The 22,714-nt window shown below is 39.0% G+C and overlaps 1 protein-coding gene across 5 annotated transcripts in view; it reads left to right on the forward strand.

Annotated features, from left to right (window-relative positions):
• The window catches only part of LEO1 (LEO1 homolog, Paf1/RNA polymerase II complex component), an 81,111-nt gene that overhangs the window by 48,168 nt on the left and 10,229 nt on the right, over positions 1 to 22,714 (forward strand). For 4 of the 5 annotated variants that reach the window (XM_030318172.1, XM_030318171.1, XM_030318173.1 and 1 more), the window contains 9 exons: positions 2,270 to 3,022; positions 5,312 to 5,416; positions 8,489 to 8,583; positions 9,576 to 9,721; positions 10,499 to 10,583; positions 17,256 to 17,350; positions 17,883 to 18,017; positions 19,138 to 19,273; positions 21,713 to 21,899. In XM_030318172.1, coding sequence (XP_030174032.1) covers positions 2,270 to 3,022; positions 5,312 to 5,416; positions 8,489 to 8,583; positions 9,576 to 9,721; positions 10,499 to 10,583; positions 17,256 to 17,350; positions 17,883 to 18,017; positions 19,138 to 19,273; positions 21,713 to 21,899 — 1,737 coding nt within the window. Of the gene's footprint in view, positions 1 to 139; positions 192 to 2,269; positions 3,023 to 5,311; positions 5,417 to 8,488; positions 8,584 to 9,575; positions 9,722 to 10,498; positions 10,584 to 17,255; positions 17,351 to 17,882; positions 18,018 to 19,137; positions 19,274 to 21,712; positions 21,900 to 22,714 lie in introns of those variants that run through there. The other variant, XM_030318175.1, reaches the window with a different exon arrangement.

Below are 22,714 nucleotides of genomic sequence, written 5' to 3' on the forward strand. Positions count from 1 at the left end.
TACATTACTACCAGCAATATTCTAGGGTTTCATTTTTTTTCACATCCTCAGTAACACTTATTGTACATTTTTCTTTTTTTTTAATGTAGCCATCTCTGTTGGTGTCAAGTGGTATCTCATTGTGAATTCATTTTGCATTTCCTAATGGCTAATGATGTGGAATAGACTTCTCGTGTGCTCATTGGCCATTGGTATGTATAACTTTGGACAAATGTCATTTCAAGTCCTTTGTCCACTTTTTAATTGTGTAGTCTTTTTGTTGAGTAGTAAACATTGTTTATGTATCTGGATATCTGGGTACTAGACACTTAGCAGATACATGGTTTGCAAATATTTTGTCCTATTTTTTTTGTTGTTTTTTCAGTTTCTTGATAATGTCTTTTGTATAGAAGTTTTTCTTTTTGAAGAAGTCTGATTTCTGTATTTTTTTCTTCTGTCACTTCTATCACGCTTTCATTCTGAAGTCTAGTTTTGCTGGGAATATAATTCTTGGTTGACAGTCTTTGTTCCAGTATTTTGGGTATGTTAACCCACTGCCTTCTCGTTTCCATGGTTTCTGACAAGAAATCATTGTTATCGAGAATTCCTTGTGTGGAACAAATTGCTTCTCTTGCTGCTTTCAGCATTCTTTTTCTTTTTGCCTTTGTCTTTAACTGTTTGATAATGCCGTGTGTAGGTGTGGATCTCTAATCTTATCCTATTTGGCATTCACTAAGTTTCTCAAATGTCTTTGATCACATTTGGGATGTGTTTGACCATTATTTCTTCAAATAATCTTTCTGCCCTTTCTTCTTCTGGGACTCCCATTATGTATATGTTGGTACACTTGATGGTATCCCACAAATCTTTTAGATTTTATTTTTCTTAATTTTTTTCTCTTCTGTTCCTCACTTAATCTTCATTGACTTCTTCTAAAGTTTACTGATTCTGCCTTCTTCCTGCTTACATCTGTTCTTTAGCTCCCTAATGAATTTTCACTTCATTTATTGTATTTTTCAACTCCAGAATTTCTTTTTGGCTCTTTTTAAATAATATGTTTAAAAAAAAATATGTCTTTTTATTGATATTCTCTATTTGGTAAAACATCATTTTCATTGTCTGGGCTTCTTCTGGGATAGTTTCTAGCCTTTTTTCATACATATGGGCCGTACTTCCTTGGTTCTTTGTATATCTTTATAGTTTTTTGTTGATAACTTGTCATTTTGAGTATTATAATGTGGTAACTCAAGAAATCAAATTCTCTCCCTTCCTCAGGATTTGTTGTTGCTGTTTGTTGTAGTAGTTATTGTTTAGTGATTCTTTTGAACTAGTTTAGTAAAGCCCACAATCTTTGTTGTGTGTGGCCACTAAAATCTCTGCCCTTTAACATAGTGGTCAGCTTGTGATTAGACAGAGATATCCTTAAATGCCTAGAACCAAAAACAAAAAAAACAAAATAAGACAAAACAAAAAAAAAACCTCCCAGTCTTCGCAGTTGGGTCTCTGTGTTGGGCAGGCTTTCAACTCTCAACCCGGCAGTTTACAACCTGTTTTTGCCTTCATCTTTTGCTTTAAGCATAGAACCTGAAGGTCAACTGGAAGTGAGAGCTTAGTACCCTCTAAATTCTTTCCTGGGCATGTGCACAGCCCTGGGCAAGTATGTGGCCTTCCAGATCTCTAGGAATATGTGAGAGCTTGTAAAAGCCCTTACTCCCTGAATGATGTAATTCTCCAGCCTTTCCTCTTAATTACTTGCCCCAAAGCTTCTTAGTTAATTACTTGCCACAACTACTATCCATTATCCCAGGCAGTGGCAACTAATACATTTGCCTGTAAATGTTTTTGGCAAACATTCCCAGGTAGCTGCCTTTGAGAGACTTCTAAGTGAGATAAAGTCAGCCCTTTGAGCCAGTCCAGTGATCCACCAGGCAGATCAAAACTAACAACCATGATTCTTTGTGAATGAGGTCCCTTCTGCTCCCTCTAGTAGTGGTCCACGTGCCAGAAATTTGGGCTATCTTTAAGGCATTATTGAGCTGGGGAGTTGGGGTTGGAGTGGAGCAACAGGATAAATTAAAACATCACAAAGTTTTATTGGAGTTCACCTGGTTTTTCTTGTTAAGCATTCCCCTGGTTGCTGCAGCTTTTGGTTAGTTTCCTGAGTAGAGAGAAAATTGATTCTGATGGTTTTTGACATGTTTTCTCATTCCTTTTATGTTGGGATTGACTTTTGGTGCTCTTTACCTTGCCTTTTTCACTGACATCATTCTGTGTTTATATGATCTCATAGATTCGGAGTCTGGATCAGACTCGGATTCTGATCAAGAGAATGTTGCTTCTGGCAGTAATGCCTCTGGAAGTGAAAGTGAGCAAGATGAAAGAGGTGATTCAGGAAAGCCAAGTAATAAGGAACTGTTTGGAGATGACAGTGAGGATGAGGGAGCTTCACATCACAGTGGGAGTGATAATCACTCTGAAAGATCAGACAATAGGTCAGAAGCTTCTGACCGTTCTGACCATGAAGACAATGACCCCTCAGATGTAGATCAGCACAGTGGATCAGAAGCTCATAATGATGATGAAGATGAAGGTCATAGATCAGATGGAGGGAGCCATCATTCAGAAGCAGAAGGTTCTGAAAAAGCACATTCAGATGATGAAAAATGGGACAGAGAAGATAAAAGCGACCAGTCAGATGATGAAAAGATACAAAATTCCGATGATGAAGAGAGGGCACAAGGATCTGATGAAGATAAGCTGCAGAATTCTGATGATGATGAGAAAATGCAAAACACAGATGATGAGGACAGGCCTCAGCTTTCAGATGATGAGAGACAACTGTCAGAAGAGGAGAAGGCTAATTCTGATGATGAACGGCCAGCAGCTTCTGATAATGATGATGAGAAACAGAATTCTGATGATGAAGAACGGCCACAGATGTCTGATGAGGAGAAAATGCAAAATTCTGATGATGAAAGGCCACAGGCCTCAGATGAAGAACACAGGCATTCAGATGATGAAGAGGAACAGGACCAGAAATCAGGTAATGCATTTATGAGAACCAAAATGGTTTAGTAGAAGCGTCCATATACAGCAGTGGTGCAGTATCCATGCCCACCTTTAGTACCTGTTTTTCTCTTCTGTTCCTCCATTTCAGCCCTTTCTAAGTATACGTTTTGCTTTAAATTTTTCCCCCTAATAATCCATTTATTTTTATCTACCATCATTTGTTAATTGATGATAGATCAAGAAAAAAAGAGGACAGTCTTCAGGAAAGATATATGGTGCTTAAGTAGCTAGGTAATGAATGGAGTTGGTTCCATTTCTGTGGGTAACTGAGAAGCATGCCTCAGGTGAGAATAGATTTGCCTGGGGAAAAAAAGCAATGCCATTGAAAATCTCCATAGGGTAGTTGTACTGACTTGTAAATCTCATACTCCAGCTCAAGGTTTTTGAGATCCAAAATTTGATCATCCAGAGGTAATTAGGCTCCAAGGAGTTCATTCAAACTAGTCACTTATACTGATAGTATAAGAAACTAATTTATAAACATTGAGTTGCAAAATTATTGATTTTGAAAGGATCAGTTATTTCTCTCTTGTCATTGTATACTTGCCGTTGGGGAAAATCAACATTGGATACCAAATGGTAATATCAGGAGGTTGCCTGGGGAGTATAACATCCAGAAGATGAAAACGTGGCTGGATGATCTCAGTGAGCTATGGTAGCTTGACACATGCATCCTCTAGAGAGATGTGCTTGGGTCAGAATACTTATTTCTTAAAGCTGCAGGAAACACATAGCCTAACTTTGGCTACTGACTCCCTTTTATAATAGTTATGTATACTGTTCTTCTCAAGCTAACACATTCTTCATATAGAATATTGAAATTTGGAGATCTTGTTTCTTTGCATTGTAAAAGTCACCTTGGTTAGGTTAGAATTCTTAAGTAATACCTAGATTGTTTCATTTCCATAGGTGATTGATCATACTCACATATTGATCCTGTCATCTTAGCTTAGATATGGGGGAGAGGGCCTTTAATCCTCTAATACATACTCACAGGATAGCATTCAAGACCACATTTTGGCATTATTTAGGAGGAGGCCAAAGAATTTCGAGAGATGGATAAAGGTCTGTCTAGACTACAGGACTGCAATAAGTATTCAATAACTAGTTTTGGGTAGAGTTATTTGTACTGGTAGCAGAATCATTAAAGTTCATGCATTACTTCCCCAATAATAGCAGACTAACCTAAGGCTAGGGTTATGGTGGGGAATCTTATAGCTGGTTATTCTGCTTAACTCTTACCTAGATCGACGTGGTTTTCTTCAAGTTGACAATTAGGGAAATAGTTGTACCATCCAGAGATAGTGACATACAGTTGACTCTTGAACAACATGGGTTTGAACTCTGTGGGTCTCCTTATATGCAAGTTTTTCATTAAATATAGTACATTATTATAAATGTATTTTATGATTTTCTTAATATTTTCTTTTTTCTAGCTTTGTTGTAAGAATACAGAGTGTGTAACATACCAAATATGTGTTAACTGTTTATGTTGTCAGGAAGGCTTCCAGTCAACAATAGGGTATCAGTATTTGTTTTGGGGGAGTCAGACATTATTTGTGGATTTTTGACTGTGTTGTGTGTGTGTGTGGGGGGGGGGGCAGTGTCCCTAACCTCCATGTTGTTCAACTGTATTTGTCTCTTCCATTGATTGCAATGTTTTTACCTCTGTTTTTCTTTTTTTGTAATGAGTCCTATATAAATTTGGTCATAAGTTTCAGTACCACTTTTTTCATTCTATCAGGTTTTTGTGCTTATAGAAAATAATGTTCCTTGAATTAATTTTATTTTTAAATTAACTACAGTTTGTATGTGTATGTACAGTTCTAGTAGTGTTAACACATAAATATCTTTGTGTAACCATCCCACAGTCAGGACGCAGAACAGTTCTGTTAACCTAAAAAACTCCCTCATTCTGTCCCTTTTATAGTCACATCCTTTCTCCACCACTGTCCCCTGACAATTACTGATCTGTTTTCTCACTGCACTTTTGTCTTTGGGAGAATGTTATTAGTAAAATGGAATCAGATGTAGTATGTAGCCTTTTTTCTTTAATTTAGACTTCTTTCACCTAGCAGGATGCATTTGAGATTTATCTAAATTGTTAACATGTATCAGTAGTTCATTCTTATTTATTACTGAGTAGTTTTCCATTGTATGGGTACACCACAGTTTGTTTATCCCCAGTGTTGCTTTTAAAGCACAGAATTCAAAGTTAAGATATGACTGTGATTATGAAGAACTTCTAATTCTACCCTTACAGAGTCTGCAAGGGGCAGTGACAGTGAAGATGAAGTTTTACGGATGAAACGCAAGAATGCAATTGCCTCTGATTCAGAAGCAGATAGTGACACTGAGGTACCAAAAGGTATTCCAGTTACTTCTTTTACATATATATATTTCTGTCTCTCTCTCTTCATTTAACTGCAGCGCGCTGTCGACTCTGGACATTTACCCCAGACTGCAAGATCCATGGAAAAGAGTGTGGATACACTTAGTGTACACAGGGAAGTTGTACAGATATGAGAAATCATTTATGCTTAATCAGTTGGAGAAGAACCTGTTGCTGCTGCTTTTTTTTCTTCTTTTTTTTTTTTGACCTAAGCTCTATGCCCAGCGTGGGGCTTGAACACATGACCCTGAGATCAAGCATCACATGCTCTACTGATAGAGCCAACCCCACCCCTCTGCTTCTTCATTTATAGTTAGATAAATCTGTTGTTAGGAGGCTGAGGCTCTGATTGAGGTGGCAACGTCCATTTCTTTAGTTTGAATACTGATAGTTTCAGGACAGCTAGTTCTTAATTCCTTAGTAGGTTAATAACACAAGAAGGACTTGATTCTTTAAAGCTATGGGTTAGATGAAGAAGTCATAAAAACCCAGGATTAAGGGGCGCCTGGGTGGCGCAGTCGGTTAAGCGTCCGACTTCAGCCAGGTCACGATCTCGCGGTCCGTGAGTTCGAGCCCCGCGTCGGGCTCTGGGCTGACGGCTCGGAGCCTGGAGCCTGTTTCCGATTCTGTGTCTCCCTCTCTCTCTGCCCCTCCCCTGTTCATGCTCTGTCTCTCTCTGTCCCAAAAATAAATAAACGTTGAAAAAAAATTAAAAAAAAAAACAAAAAAAAAAAACCAGGATTAAGTAAGGTAGGTTTGTTAAAAGGATAAAAGATCTGCCTGTTCATCTCTATGGGTGACTGTTTCAAATGGCAGATTGCTGTACAATACAGATGTTAGTGTAAAAGTTTCCACAAACATAAATTTGATAGTTTCACTACACACAACCATTGTGCTAAATGGTAATTAGGCATTAATGTTAAATACCTTATATAAATTATTGTAAGTAACACTATAAGTAAAGCAAATAGAGGGTCAACTAGAGAGAAAAGGAGAGAGCTGGCAGAACAGGAAGTTGTGGGATTTACTTAAAGATCTTTGGATCTGTAGCTAGTGGTTATGTGCCTGGACTTTGGAATCAGATGATCCAAGTTAGAATCTCTGTGGCTCCACTTTCCAGCTGTATGAAGTTTGGTCAAATCAGTTATTTACTACCCTTCAGTTTTCTGATCTGTAAAAGGGAGATGATGCTAGCTGTCTTAGAGGGTTGGTATCAGAATTCGATATATTCATTCTTTTATTTAGCTCGGTTGTTTATTGAGAACCTACTGTGTACTAGTACTGTTCTGGGTGCTGGGAATGTAGCAATGATCAACATTCTGGTAGGGTCAGGGTAGGTTAGGGAGACTGATAATGACACGAAGTAAATTAAACATACACTATGTCAGATGGTGTTAAGAACTAGGAAGAAAATGAATCAGAAGGGACATGAGTTGGGTGGTATTTCATTTTGATTTTATCATACAGATGAACTTGGCAGAACCTGGACCTTCCTTGCCTCCCTTTTTTTTTTTTTTTTTTAATTGTTATGGCTTTATTTTTTTAGAGCTGTTTGTGTTTTAGAGCAGTTTAGGGTTCACTCTGGAATTGGGGGAAGATACAGAGATTTCCCACATACCTCCTGCCCTCACACATGCATAATCTACCTCATTATCAGCATCCCCCACCAGAGCGGTACATGTATTACAATTGGTGAACCTACACTGATACGTCATTATCCAAAGCCCATAGTTTATATTACGGTTCACTCTGGTTCACTCTTGGTGTTGTACATTTTGTGTGTTTGGACAAATGTGAGTTACCTGTATCCATCATTATGGTATCATATCGAGGAGTTAGTTTCACTGTCCTAAAACCCCTCATGTTCTACCTATTCATCTCTCCTTGCACCTAACGTCTGGCAATTGCTGATCTTTTTATTGATTCCATAGTTTTGCCTTTTCCAGAATGTCATATAATTGGAGTTATATAGAACGTAGCCTTTTCTGATTGGCTTCTTTTACTTAGTAATGTGCATTTCCTCCATGTCTTTTATGGCTTGACCGCTTACTTTTTTTTTTTTTTTTTTTAGGACTGAGTAATATTCCTTTAGATGTATCAGTTTATTCATTCACCTACTAAAGGACATCTTGGTTACTTCCAAGTTTTGGCAAATATGAATAAAGCTGCTGTAAACATTTGTTTGCAGGTTTTAGTGTGGACATAAGTTTGCAACTCCTTTGGGTAAATACCAAGGAGCATGATTGTTAGAGCATATGGTGAGAGTTTGTTTAGCTTTCTAAGAAACTGCCAGGCTGTCTTCTAAAGTAGCTGTCGCATTTGCATTCCTGTGAACGATGATTGAGAGTTCCTGTTGCTCCACATTTTTGCCAGCATTTAGTGTTGTCAGTGTTCTGGATTGGGGCCATTCTAGTGTGTTGCCTCTCCTTTTTTTCAGGGATTTTTTTCTCCCCTTTGTCTCAGTAGCTCTCTCATGGTTTTATCGTAGACTATATCATTGCCAATGATTGTAACTGCTCTATAATCTCAGTTTCAAGCAGTCTACTTTCTGACCACCCTCCTATCTTTCTTTCACCCCTTCCTCTACCTTTTGTTTATTGGCTTATTACAGATTATTGTTGTTGTTTTACCAAACTTACCTGAAGTTCTGCCTCTGATGAGAGGGGCCTGGATAGACAGGGGCCTGCATTTTTAAAACTTGAGGGACTGTGTAGAGAATAGGCCTGTATTGAGGGCTTGAGCCCCAAATGTGAGTATCTAGACTGTAGGAGGACATTTGGGCTCCTGGAGAATAAAGGAAAACAGAAGAACAGGTTGCAGAAAATGAAGGGAAAATAAATGTTTCCTCTACAGCCTTGCCTTTCCCTGAATTTGCCCCCTTCCCCCTCCATAGGTACTCTGGTCACATCTTTGAGAGCCAGGTTCAGAGTTGTGTTTGTGTAGTTTCCTGGTGCCTGGTCCAGAAACCTTGGGACTATGTGGAAGGGATAACTTTGAAGAACTTTTGTAATGTATATTAATACTGTGAATTTTTCCTCTATATTACAGATAACAGTGGAACCATGGATCTATTTGGAGGTGCAGATGATATATCTTCAGGAAGTGATGGTGAAGATAAACCACCTACTCCAGGACAGCCTGTTGTAAGTAAAATTGCCAGGGTGAACTGTGCCCTTAATGAAGGCTAAGTAAGTGTTTCAGAGATTAAGGATCTCTTTTATGCCGAGAAGAGGAAGTTGCTAACTCTTTTGCAATATAAAAGTACAATGAACAGATAACTTTCTTAGTTATGTAGGGAACACATGTTTATAAAGGGGAGTAGGAGTAACCACCCTGGTACATTCATCCGCGGGAATGCCATTCAGCAATGAAAAGGTTGAAGTATTGATACACACAAGAACTTGGATGAAAGTCCAGGGTATGCAGTGTGAGAAAAAGCCAATCCCAAAAAGTTACGCACTCTATGATTCCACTTACATAGTATTCTTGAAATGACAAACTTACAGAAATGGAGAAGAGCTTAGTGGTTGCCTGAGATTTAGAAGGGATGAGGGTAAGGACAAAAGTGGATGTAGCTATAAAAAGGTGATATGAATCTTTGTAATGATGGAAATATTCTGTATTGATTATATCAAGGTCAATCTCCTGGTTGCCATATAGTTTTTACAAAGTGTTACCATGGGGGAAACTGGATATAAACAAAAAGTAAGTGCCTGGCATGAGGTTGGTGCCATGCTGTAAGAGAGGAGACTGCAGCGATCTGTGACTGGAAAAACTGATTTAAATGTCTTTCTTGTTCATGCCAAGAAGTGTGTACTGTTGATAATCTTCTCTCATTTTAATTGAAAGAGTGATTCCTGTTGGTGAATATGTGGAAGACAGATTTATCACAAAAGAGATTTTTTTTTTTTTTTTTTAAGACATCTTTTCTTACATTGATGTTTCCGAACTGATCTTGTTTCCCTTGCAGTTTTTGGTGGGGGCTGGATGGGTAGGGATGGGGACTGAGGGCTGTTTTAGCTCCAGAGTCCCAATACCCTTCTTGTCTACCTAAGTCATTAAAGTGTGGAAGTTGAGCTAGACTAGACTATTTCTAAGGTTCTATCAAGCTCTAAAATTCTGTTTCTTTTACTAGGATGAAAATGGATTGCCTCAGGATCAACAGGAGGAGGAGCCAATTCCTGAGACCAGAATAGAAGTAGAAATACCCAAAGTAAACACTGATTTAGGAAATGACTTGTATTTTGTTAAACTGCCCAACTTTCTCAGTGTAGAGCCCAGGTAAGGGGATCAGTTAAAAGCGTTTCTTAAAAAAAAAAAAAGAAAGAAAGAAAAAAGGCGTTTCTAGATGTTGGATAGAAATATGTGGAATGTTGATATTTTTCTGATTTTACATTAGTTGGCTAATCACAAAATGGAATATCGATCATGTGTCTCTGAAAAAATAAGCATATCTTGTGATAGAAAAAGTATGGACTGATGTTAAAGGAGACTTTTAATGTTTGTAATTGTTTTTAGCAGTTGATACGTTCTTATGAGTTAATAGAAATTGCAAGCCTTTGGGTGTTTTTCAGCTAGTGCAGCCCTGAAAAAGCTGAAATTGGGAGTGGTGGAATGTGCTAGAGATACTAAACGTGTCCACTTTAGCTGCCATTGTGGATGTAGAAAAACTAATGGTTTGGGACAGTTAAACAGTGTTGATGGATATTATTCACTAAGTAACATATAAGCTTGGTTCATTTTTTTTTCCCTAGTAAAATGATGTAGAAAGCTAGAGCAGGTATGCCCTGTTCTTTGGAAGACATATAAAAGTAAAGAATATTTTGAATATTTAGCCTTGCTTTTTAAGCAGTATGTATTAGCACCAAATTTCAAAAAGGGGCAGTAATTTGAATACTTCCTTGAAATTGAACATGAAGATATTTATTTGACCATTATGATTTTTCATTATATTATGATTTTTAGTATAATGGAGGATGTTAATAGAGATGTTATTAGATAGCTGTAATGTTCCTTATAAAATATAATTAATAACTTTATTTTAAAAACAATTTGTAGACCTTTTGATCCTCAGTATTACGAAGATGAATTTGAAGATGAGGAAATGCTAGACGAAGAAGGTCGAACCAGGTTAAAATTAAAGGTACTTTTCCATGTTTTACTCATTTAGTTTTTCCTTTTCTAAAGTAAAACCTGGGGATATTCACTTGAGACTTGAGCTTTTCAGAATAATTTATGTTTTTCTTTTCATAAATAAATTGTCTTTTCAGAATATTTTTAGGAAGGAAATATATAGCTTTTTCTCTGTAAAGGTGGCACTTTTCCATCATTGTTTTCACTCTTGTATGTTTTTGATGCTTAAATTAATTAGCTTCTTCCTTCAAAGTAAGTAGCATTGTGGTTTGGTGGTTAGAATGACTACCTCCATATGTACTGTGGGTTAAGTTCTAGCAACGTCCTGCAGGAGGATGTCCTTCAGGCTCTTTGATCTATGGATAAATAAATCATATACAAAAAGAATTTATTACTAATACCTTCTGGTTACTCTTGTTGACTATTAGGAGAGATTTTTATTATGCTACATTCCTATTAATGTTTCTCTTTGATATACTTTGTCTCTCCACGGAGGGCCTCTAATCTTTAATCAAGGAGGGTGTAGTTTAAGCAGATCCTTTAAAGTTGAGTTGTATCAAAGAATTAGAAGCAGTTGAACTTACAGTACTGTCACTGGAGCTATCCTTTTTTAATTCATAAATCCAAAAGATTGCCCAGGTAAATACCTCATTTTTCAGTGGATATTGCATATGCTGTTTGAATGGTAAGTGGCAGTCCGGCATTCTTAGAATTCAGGGGCTGAATTTTTACAATAATTCCATCTCTTCAAGTGTGATAAATCTACAAGCATCTAAAGAACCTTATACAAGTTATTTCTATCCAAAATGCATGGACTTCCAGAGCTTTTCAGTGAGATTTCACCAGTCCTTTTTTTTTTTTTTTTTCCTTCCTCTTAATGGAAATATGAATCAAATGAGAAAATGGAAATAGACACCAATAACTTGCTCCGGGTCGCACAATTAATAGGTATAGTTTTTAGACTGTTATTTATTTACTTACTTTGCTGTCCTTTTTCTTGCCTCTTCCCTTCCCCCATTAGCTCATCTGTTAATATTTTTCCTTTGAGATTGTGTATCTATTGATACAAGGTTAGGACTATGAATTTTTCATGCTTGTTTTAGTGCCTCTAACATTATTTTACCACTTTTCATTATTTCTCATCATTTATATAAATTAATGTGGTAGTTTGTTATTAACTCCTTATTGATTTTTTGCATTTCCCCTTCTATTAGGGTACAGCAAATATCAATATATCTATTTTCAGGCCATAGAGTGTCAGACTCCAGTATAGGCATCAAAGATTATAAATGAGTATTTTACTCTAAAACTTTGAGGCTTAGAGTACAAAAGGTTGGTGTGTAACTATTTTTTAATGGTGCGTGATGGAAAATAACCCTGGATGCTTTCTTTTTTGCTACATTATTTTTTCAAATATTTATTCAAATTTCAGTTAGCTAACATATAGTGCAATATTGGTTTTAGGAGTAGAATTCAGTGATTCATCATTTACAAATAACACCCAGTGCTCATCACAAGTGCCCTCCATCACCCATCTAGCTCATCCGTCACCCCCCTCCCACCATCAACCCTCAGTTTGTTCGCTGTCTTATTTATTTATTTAAATTCTCTTTAAATCCAATTTAGCATATAGTATAATAATTTCAGGAATAGAATATAGTGATTGATCATTACATATAATACCCAGTACTCATATCAACAAGTGCCAAGTGCCCTCGTTAATGCCCATCACCCATTTAGCCTGTCCCCCCACCCAGTACTCCTCCAGCAACCCTTAGTCCTATTTAAGAGTCTCTTATAGTTCACCTCCCTCCCTCTTTTTATCTTATTTTTCCTTCCCTTCCCCTGTGTTCATCTATTTTGTTTTTAAATTCCACATATGAGTGAAATCATATCATATTTGGGGCACCTGGGTGGCTTAGTCAGTTAAGCGGCGGACTCCAGTTCAGGTCATGATCTTGCGGTTTGTGAGTTCAAACCCCACATTGGGCTCTGTGCTGACAGCTCAGAGTCTGGAGCCTGCTTCAGATTCTGTGTCTCCCTCTGTCTCTGCCCCTCCCTCTCTCGTGCTCTGTCTCTCTCCCTCTCTCTCTCAAAAAAAAAAAAAAAAAAAATTAAAAATGGTAAGACTCATATCTAAATATTAAAAGAAATCATATGATATTTATCTCTCTCTTATTCCACTTAGCATAATACACTCTAGTTTCATCCATGTTGCAAATGGGAAGATTTCATTCTTCTTGATTGCCAAGTAATATTCCATTGTGTGTGTGTGTGTGTGTGTGTGTGTGTGCGCGCGCGCGCGTGTGTACACCACATCTCCTGTATCCATTCATCAGTCTATGGCCATTTGGGCTCTTTCTATAATTTGGTTGTTCATTGTGCTGCTGTAAACATTGGGGTGTATGTGCCCCTTCAAATCAGCATTTTTTTTTATCCTTTGGATAAATCCTTAGTAGTGCAATTGCTGGATCGTAAAGTAGTTCTATTTTAAATTTTTTGAGGATCCTCATACTGTTTTCCAGAGTGGCTGCACCAGTTTGCATTCCCACCAACAGTGCAAAAGTGTTCCCCTTTCTCTGCATCCTTGCCAACCTTTGTTGTTTCCTGAGTTGTTAATTTTTCCCATTTTGACAGGTATGAGGTGGTACCTCATTGAGGTTTTGATTTGTATTTCCCTGATGATGAGTGATGTTGAGCATTTTTTCATGTGTCGGCCGTCTGGCTGTCACCTTTGGAGAAGTGTCTGTTCATGTCTTTTGCCCATTTCTTCCCTGGATTAATTTGTTTTTTGGGTGTTGAGTTTGACAAGTTCTTTATAGATTTTGAATACTAAACCTTTATCTGATATGTGATTTGCAAATAATCTTCTCCCATTCTGTCGGTTACCTTTTAGTTTTGGTGATTATTTTGTTCTTTTTTTAAAAGTCTCTTACCGGGGCGCCTGGGTGGCGCAGTCGGTTAAGCGTCCGACTTCAGCCAGGTCACGATCTCGCGGTCCGTGAGTTCGAGCCCCGTGTCAGGCTCTGGGCTGATGGCTCGGAGCCTGGAGCCTGTTTCCGATTCTGTGTCTCCCTCTCTCTCTCTGCCCCTCCCCCGTTCATGCTCTGTCTCCCTCTGTCCCAAAAATAAGAATAAAATGTTAAAAGTCTCTTACCTATTTTGACTGCTGTTGAAATAAAGAGGTCATGAAACCCAGAAAAAAAAAAGAATCTTTTGTGGTTTTTTCCCTCTCTCTCTTTCCTCTTTTTTGTTTATTAAATTTCACATGTCAGAGAAATATGGTATTTGTCTTTGTCTGACTGACTTCACTTAGCATAATACGCTCTAACTTCATCCACATCATTGCAAGTGGCAGTATTTCATTCTTTTTGATGGCTGAGTATATTCTATTGTAGATATATATATATATATATATATATACACACACACACACATACACACACACACACACCACATCTTTATTCATCAGTTGATGGACATTTGGACTCTTTCCATAGTTTGGCTATTGTTGATAATGCTGCTATAAAGATCAGATAATGCTGCTAAAAAGGTCAGGATGCATGTATCCCTTTGACTCTGTAATTTTGTATCTTTTGGGTAAATACCTAATAGTGCAAATTGCTGGGTCATAGCGTACTTCTATTGTTAACTTTTAAAAAAAATTTTTTTCTGTTTATTTTTGAGAGATAGAGCATTGTGAGTGGGGGATGGGCAGAGAGAGGGAGACAGAGGATCCAAAGTGGGCTCCATGCTGACAGCAGAAAGCCCAGGAAGGGGCTTGAACTCAGGAACTGTGAGATCATGACCTGAGCCAAAGTCAGATGCTTAACCAACTGAGCCACCCAGATGCCCCTATTTTTAATTTTTTGAGGAGCCTCCATACTGTTCTCCAGAGTGGCAATACCAGTTTGAATTCCTACCAACAGTGCAAAAGGGTTCCCTGTTCTCCACATCCTCGCCAACACCTGTTGTTTCTCGTGTTGTTAATTTTAGCCATTCTTACAGGTGTGAGGTGGTATCTCATTGTGGTTTTGATTTGTATTTCCCTCATGATGAGTGATGTTGAACATCTTTTCGTGTGTCTGTTAGCCATCTGGATGTCGTTTTTGGAAAAATGTCTATTCATGTCTTCTGACCATTTCTTCACTGGGTTATTTGTTTCTTGGGTGTTTGATAAGTTCTTTATAGATTTTGGATACTAACCCTTTATTTGATACATCATTTGCAAATATCTTCTCCCATTCCATGGGTGCTTTTTTAGTTTTGTTGACTGCCTCCTTTGCTGTGCAGAAGCTTTTTATCTTGATAAAGTTCCAATAGTTCATTTTTGCTTTTGTTTCCCTTGCCTCCAGTGACTGTCTATTAATAAGAAGTTGCTACAGCTGAGATCAAAGAGGTTGTTGCCTTTGTTCTCCTCTAGGATTTCTATGGTTTCCTGTCTCACATTTAGGTGTTTCATTCATTTTGAATTTATTTTTGTGCATGGCATAAGAAAGTTGGACCCTTTGTTTCTTGAGTGATGTTCTGGAGACTAGCCTGAACATTTTTAAAGAGTTGGTTGGTGGTGTAATTCTTCAAAGAACAGGAATTGGGGTGGGGTGTCTGACTGGCTTACTCGGAAGAGTGTGCGACTCTTGATTTTGGGGTTGTGGCTTTGAGCCCCGTGTTGGGTATAGAGATTACTAAAAAAAAATAACCTTAAAATAAAGAGTAAGGAACCAGGTATGGTTTATATATTTCTATGAGGTCATCCATCTTTAAAGGTATTTTACTGTGTTTTTCATCCTGATAGGGTAGGACCTAGCAGTGTATTCTATCATAGCTTCATTCTAATTTGAATCACCTTCTATAATAGAAAACATTTTTCACAATGGCTTCTCAGTTAATAATGGCCCATATATGTGTGTATGTTTTTTTGTTTGAGAGGGAGGGTAGGAATAGGGATAGATTGTTTTGTTTTTATGTCTTTATTAAGGAAATTTTTAAACACATTACAAATATAATGAGAACTGTATAATGAACTCTGATGTAACCATCACTCAGTGGTTGGACAATTTTGTTTCATCTGTATTCCTTACCCCACCTTACCCAGACTTTTAAACAATCTCAGATATGTCATTGTATTTCATTCATGAATATTGAGTTCTTTCATCAGCCCGCTTCGTAGTTGTTTTAAGTTTATTTATTTATTTTTTAATGTTTATTTATTTTTGAAGGAGAGAGAGAGCATGAGTCGGGGAGGGGCAGAGAGAGAGGGAAACACAATTCAAAGCAGGATCCGGGCTCTGGGCTATCCCATAGAGCCCGATGCAGGGCTCGAACTCACAAGCTGCAAGATCATAACCTGAGCCGAAGTCAGACGCCCAACTGATTGAGCCACCCAGGCGCCCCAGGTTTATTTTTTTTAGTAATCTCTACACCAACCTGGGGCTCGAACTCATGGTCCCAAGATCAAGGGTCGCTTGCTCTTCCGATTGAGCCGGCCAGGCACCCCCATAGTTGTTTATATAGAGAAGAATAAAAAGGAAAGTGGAAAAACTGGAAGAGAACCATTAGGACCGTGTTGCAAAGACAGTCACAGCTAACAGTGGACATCCAGAAAGTCTAAGTGGGAATGGGAGCAGCTGCTTTTCAGGTTGATGGTGAGGGAATAGGCATAGGGAAGCATGGGCTTAGATCAGTTTTCAAAATACTGACTTCTTTTTGTTGCCATCTTGATTCATATTCTCTTTATCTTTGTGAGTATGTGTTTTTAAATTTTTTCACTCTCATTTCAGTGGCTTTCCAGGATGCAGCAGTGATAAACTACATGCATTTAATGTGCTATGATTTCCTGGTAGTCCCATTGAGTTTAATTTCAATAGCAGTGGTTTTCATTTTAGGAAGCTCTTGAATATTTTCCACATCTGCCTGCCATTTCCCCTACATGCAATTAAGATAACGTTAGGGGCGCCTGGGTGGCGCAGTCGCTTAAGCGTCCGACTTCAGCCAGGTCACGATCTCGCAGTCCCTGAGTTCGAGCCCCACGTCGGGCTCTGGGCTGATGGCTCAGAGCCTGGAGCCTGTTTCCGATTCTGTGTCTCCCTCTCTCTCTGCCCCTCCCCCGTTCATGCTCTGTCTCTCTCTGTCCCAAAAATAAATAAACGTTGGAAAAAAAAAAAAAGATAACGTTAGACTCTAAACCTGCTCAAAAACTAGGGTTTTAATCTTTCCAGGGTGCTGCTTTTTCTTTACCCATATTTAGGGAGCTTCTCTATTTCCCTAGGTTTTTGGTCCCATATTTATTTGGTTTTTTAGCTGTGTGAAAGAACCTGCTTTATAGAGGGAGCTTCAGGTCTAAATTGCTACCTTCTGTGGCCTCAAGTCTTTATCTCTTGTCCTGATAGCTCTTATTGTATCTTAACACATCCAGGGTTATGACAGACTTAGCATTAGCTCAAATGCTCTGGCATTCAGTCCCCTTTGTGATTCCAGCTCTAGGAGTTGAGAAATTCACTGAAGCTAATTGTTTTTCCTGTTGATAACGTATCCAGCATCTCTAGGTGATTAAAACAAAAGGGTTTCAATGTTGTCTGTTTTTCTGTCACTATGTGTGTATGCTTATTCTACAATTCTATGTCTCTTGAGGAGAAAGGAAGCAGAAAGTACAGTACTCTAAGGCACTTGTGTTTTAAAACAGGTGGAAAATACTATAAGATGGAGGACACGCCGGGATGAGGAAGGAAATGAAATTAAAGAAAGCAATGCTCGGATAGTCAAGTGGTCAGATGGAAGGTGAGTCCGAAACACCTAGAATGCGACTAGGAGGGATCAAACTTTAGAATAAAACTTTATTTTTTGGATACCTCGTATTAAAGAATTTCCATTACTAAGCCTTGGCATTGCACAGAAATCCTGAGAGAAATAAATAGGTAGTTGAAGGTCGAGGGGGCTGGTGAAACACATTAAAAGTAGGCCAAAGATGTGATCATCCTTGCTGGCTATAGTATGGTTGTTTGGAAATGTTAGACCAACTCCCCTCCCCATTGCATGCTGCTCAGAATAAGATGATGTGTCAGAAAAGCTACCTTCCACTGGGAAAGTAGTAGAGGCTGAGTAAAAGTCATAGTATGTTTTCCTTCGGAACGTACTTCGTTGGTAAACATGAAAACAACATGTTTTGCTTCTTTGTAGGTTGTTTTTCACATCATCCTGGCTTCTTTACTCTTTCCTTCTGAAAGTAGCAGTTGTATCACATTTTAAGTAAAATAAAATCGTAGAATGAAAGCTTTATGACTTAAATATATGAAGTGTTTCTTCTTTTCAGCATGTCTCTGCATTTAGGCAACGAAGTGTTTGATGTTTACAAAGCTCCACTGCAGGGAGATCACAACCATCTTTTTATAAGACAAGGTACTGGTCTACAGGGACAAGCTGTTTTTAAAACCAAACTCACATTCAGGTAACTATTATCAACTACAATATTTATTACGGTAAAAGCAGTGAATATAGATATTGTCCAAATTACTTGACTCCTGATTGAATATAACCTTCTGTATAGTTCACCAAAGACCAAGGTCTGGGTCTCAACTCTGAAGATTCAAACGCTATTTTGTCAGGTACACTAAAAGTTGCTCTTTCACAGGGAACCAAGTCATGCTAATCGAACTTACAGGAGACTGTTACGTAAATCAGAATGTTAATTTATTCCAGTGGTTACTATAGCTTCCAGGGGGTCTAGAATACTTGCTGGTCAGTGTCTTTTTTTTTTTTTTCCCCCAATAAAATTGATCTGGAAGACTAACTGATAACTGGAGGTTGGTAGTGTACATGTGGTCAGAGGAAAGGCAACGAGTTGGGCGTCAAGGCTGGGGTCCTCCTGTTCTTTAGGCTGCTGTGTCCAGACCACTCTGGGGTGTGTCCCCCATGCAGCCCAGAGTACTCAGGTCAGCTGGTGAGAACATTCCCCTTCTTTAGACTGTGTAGGCACTACGGTGAAATGTTCGCATTTTTCTTTTCTTGATTCTAAGCAGATCATCCTCCTTGGGTAATGTTTATCTTTAGAGAGGACACAATAATCTTGATTGCGACTTAGCTTTTTGAAAACTGCAATGGTCAAAAGTCTAGGCTTCAGAATCAGACCTATATTTCAGTTCCATTTCCACATATGCAACCTTGTGCAATTTTCTCAACTTCTCTGCCTCAATTTCCTAATACATAAAATCATTATTTTCATAGAGTAGCTGTGACAGTGAAATCATATAACTTGTAAAACGCAAAGCACTGTGCTCAGCAAATCTCCTTGAGTTTATGTATTTACGGATTCTGGAGGGTGATAATGCCTTGTCAAGCCTTTTTTACTCCAGCTTTTGTTTCTTACTTTCTTTTGAGATAAGAATGTTTCAGTGAGCCACAGAATGGAGAAATTTTGGAATCCTCTCACCTGGAGTGTGCAGTTTAGTGTCCCTGCCTATTTTTCCCTAGAAGATAAGAATGCTTTCTGGTCTGTTGTTTTTGTGATGTTGATGTGACTGGCTCACAGATGTATTTGGTAAACAGGCATTTTTGTTAATTTCTTGCAGACCTCACTCTACAGACAGCGCCACACATAGGAAGATGACCCTGTCACTTGCGGATAGATGTTCAAAGACACAGAAGATTAGAATCTTACCAATGGCTGGTCGTGATCCTGAGTGCCAGCGCACTGAAATGATTAAGGTACTTTTTTGCTAAGCTCTATCCTGGGATTTTGGGTACAGGCATACCTCAGAGAGACTGCGGGTTTGGTTCCAGACCTCTGCAATAAAGCAAATCAAATCGCTTTTTTTGTTTCCCAGTGCATGTAAAAATTATGTTTACATCATACTGTCTATTTAAAAACAATTTTTTAATGTTTATTTATTTTTGAGAGAGAGAGAGAGACAGAGCATGAACAGGGGAGGGGCAGAGATAGAGGGAGACACAGAATCCAAAGCAGGCTCCAGGCTCTGAGCCGACAGCACAGAGCCTGATGCGGGGCTTGAACTCACGAACTGTGAGATCATGACCTGAGCTGAAGTCAGATGCTTAACTGAGTCACCCAGTCGCCCCCCCCCCGCCTTTTTAAAATCTTTTTATATCATACTGTAGTCTATTAAATGTGCAATAGCATTATACCTACAAAAATATGTAGATACCTTAACTTAAACATATTTTTTGCTAAAATATGCAAACCATCATCTAAACTTTTTAGCAAGTCATAACCACTCATCAGAGATCACCATAACAAATATAATAATGAAAAAGTTTGAAATGTTGCAAGAATTACCAAAATGTGACACAGAAACACAAGGTGAGCAAATAAATGCCGTAAGAAAAATTATGCCTATAGACTTGCTCAGCACAGGGTTGCCGTAAACCTTCAAAGTGCAATAAAATGAGGTATAGCTATATATTAAGAATAGTATTTCCCAAAACTTTGTTTCTCATCTCTTCTTTGAGTACCTTTTTTTCTTTCCAGCTGACATGAACAGGAAGCTGGATCAATTTCCTAAGCATTTGGCAAACAAGAGTGATGTGGTGATGGTCATAAAACAGACACAAGGGTTTGGGTTTTCTCTGACCAGGTCCTCAGGGTTTAGTAACAAACTGATCACTGAAAGGATCTGAACTTTTGCATATAATTTCAAAGATGATTTAGTGAATCGATGTCAAAAGTTAGTGGAAATGCCAGAGATGTAGTCTAAAATAGAATAATAATAGACCAGAAGTTTAAGTGGGAATATGCCTCAAGGAGAATCAAGCAGAGTAGCTGGTGGTTTTTAAGGTCCGTTTATAATGTTCTACTTACTAGGTTTTCAAATCCAGTTAGCTACAAAGTCAATTCTGGGGCATTGTTTGTAAATGATGGGAGTATAATGCTTGTATCAACCCCTGTGGCCTTTTGTGCAGTGCTTGCTTTAAGAAGCCGAATGCAGCAATATAGTTTCATGCTTTCTCTTCTCTATCTTCTCTGATATCTGCTAGATCTCTCCCATTGCCCTTCCTGCTTCGTGTGGTTTTGTTCCTTGGTGCACCAGGGCACAGTGAGGCTAAGACACTCTGGTTGCCTCAGGGCCTTTCTTACCGATCTCATTATCAGACTCCTGTCAGACTCTGCTGATGATCTGGCCCTGGGCCCCTTATATTTTGTTCAAGGAGGCAGGTTAACTAAACCAGATTCATAGCAGTGCCTAACCTAATGGGGTGTAGGTACACTGGCTTTGGGGCCTGACTTCTTGCTCCACTACCCCACCTTTTCTGCTCAAGCCAGCGCAGCTGGAGGAACCTTCAGACTCTAGTCTCAGCATGATTGGAAGAGCCCTCTGGATTACCTTACAAGATCCCCCCTAACCGTCTTCCACTTCCCCAGTTTCCATGAAAATGCACAAGGAATGAACTGGTTGGTTCTTAATCCCTGTTACACTGAATACAATAGTACAACCTTAATGAAAAATTTGCTGCATAGAATGTTTACTAACGTATAGTTGTATGCAGTAATATAGAGCAATTAAATTAGAAATTCAAAGAAATGCCATAATCTCTCATATTGTGTCTCTGTCTTGTGAACACCAGTGTGTGGATCGCCAGGCAGAGAAGGGTGCGAAGGGTGTGAAAGTTCTACTTTGGGGCTCAGGGACCCTCCCCTGCCAGCACCTCCCCATCCTGTCATCAGGAGCGATGGGGAGCTCTCTGGGGTGAGGGGCCCTGACAGGAATATCTGAGCACAATTGTAGTTTGATGGAGCCTGAGCAAGTTGGGTTGTCTGTCTCAGGGATTAACAGAAACGGCCGCCCTCAGGCATCCACTGGTCAAGGATGAGGTTCTTCAGGCTGGTTGCTGCTCTCCAGACTCTGACTGATGGGCAGCACAAGGGGACGCCGCAGCTCCCAGGGCCGTGCCTGTGCCAGTTCTGATCGGCCGCTGGTGCGAGAGAGCCCTCAGCCTCTTCACCCTGTGTTACCTTCACGGCTTAGAACTAAAGAGAGTGATCGCTGTGTGGTAACAGGTGTAGAATGGAGACAACTAGGTGTTATCCTGGGCTGGGCATTCACATATTCTTTAGAGTAAAAGTAGTTTCAGGTGGGCAGTAAACTAGTTCATTTTTCAAAGTTCACTATTTTATTTGCTTCTTTACAGAAAGAAGAAGAACGTTTGAGGGCTTCTATTCGTAGGGAGTCTCAGCAGCGCCGAATGAGAGAGAAGCAGCACCAGCGGGGACTGAGTGCTAGTTACCTAGAACCTGATCGATATGACGAGGAGGAGGAAGGCGAGGAGTCCATCAGCTTGGCTGCCATTAAAAACCGATATAAAGGGGGCATTCGAGGTGAGTGTGCAGAAGTTAAATTTCATAATTTCAGGGTTCAGGAACTTATCTTTGCATTTGGCGTACTCTGAATGCCCAGTCACTGGACATTTCATCTTTAAGGAATCCGTGGAATGAGTGATACATTTCAAGAGTTACTGAACTAGACATTGCAGAATTCTTCCAGGTGAACCTGAAGGGGTGGGAACTGCTGCCTTGTTCTTACTGAAGGAACAGAAACTTTGAGAGGTCGAGTAACTTGCCCAAAGATGCATAGTTAGTAAGTGGACGGTTCTTGAACCAGGCTCATCTGACTTCTGAGGCATCTGTCTCAGTCCCAGTACTGCATCCAGAAATTTCCCCACAGCCCACGGCAAGGCAAGCTGCTGGAAAGCAGACTGAACCCGAGGTAGAAGACTTGGCCTGGGTTCCCGATCTGAACCGGCTCTAGTCTCACTTCTGCCACTCTTCTGTTGGATTGATGACTTCTCAAAAGTTATAATACCTACCTTCTATTAACCTCATTAGGAAAAAGCCAACCTATTAATAATAGTATTTACAATAGGAGGTTTTGAGAATTGAATGATGTAATACATACACAGTACTTTGCCCAGCACCTGGCACATTCAAGTACTAAAGAAATGAAACCTAAAACCATTGTTGTTATTCTTACTAGTCGTCAGCTTTAGGCAAATGACTTCATATCTCTGAATATCGTGTTCCCTTTCTGTAAAATGAGACTCTAATCCCCCCTAGGTTAGCCCGAGAGAGCTTTGGGAACCACTGTACAATGTAAGATACACCGTGGGTGACCATACATCCTAGTTTTGTCCTTA

Source organism: Lynx canadensis, chromosome B3 (genome assembly GCF_007474595.2).
Source record: "Lynx canadensis isolate LIC74 chromosome B3, mLynCan4.pri.v2, whole genome shotgun sequence".
Lineage (NCBI taxonomy): Eukaryota > Metazoa > Chordata > Mammalia > Carnivora > Felidae > Lynx > Lynx canadensis.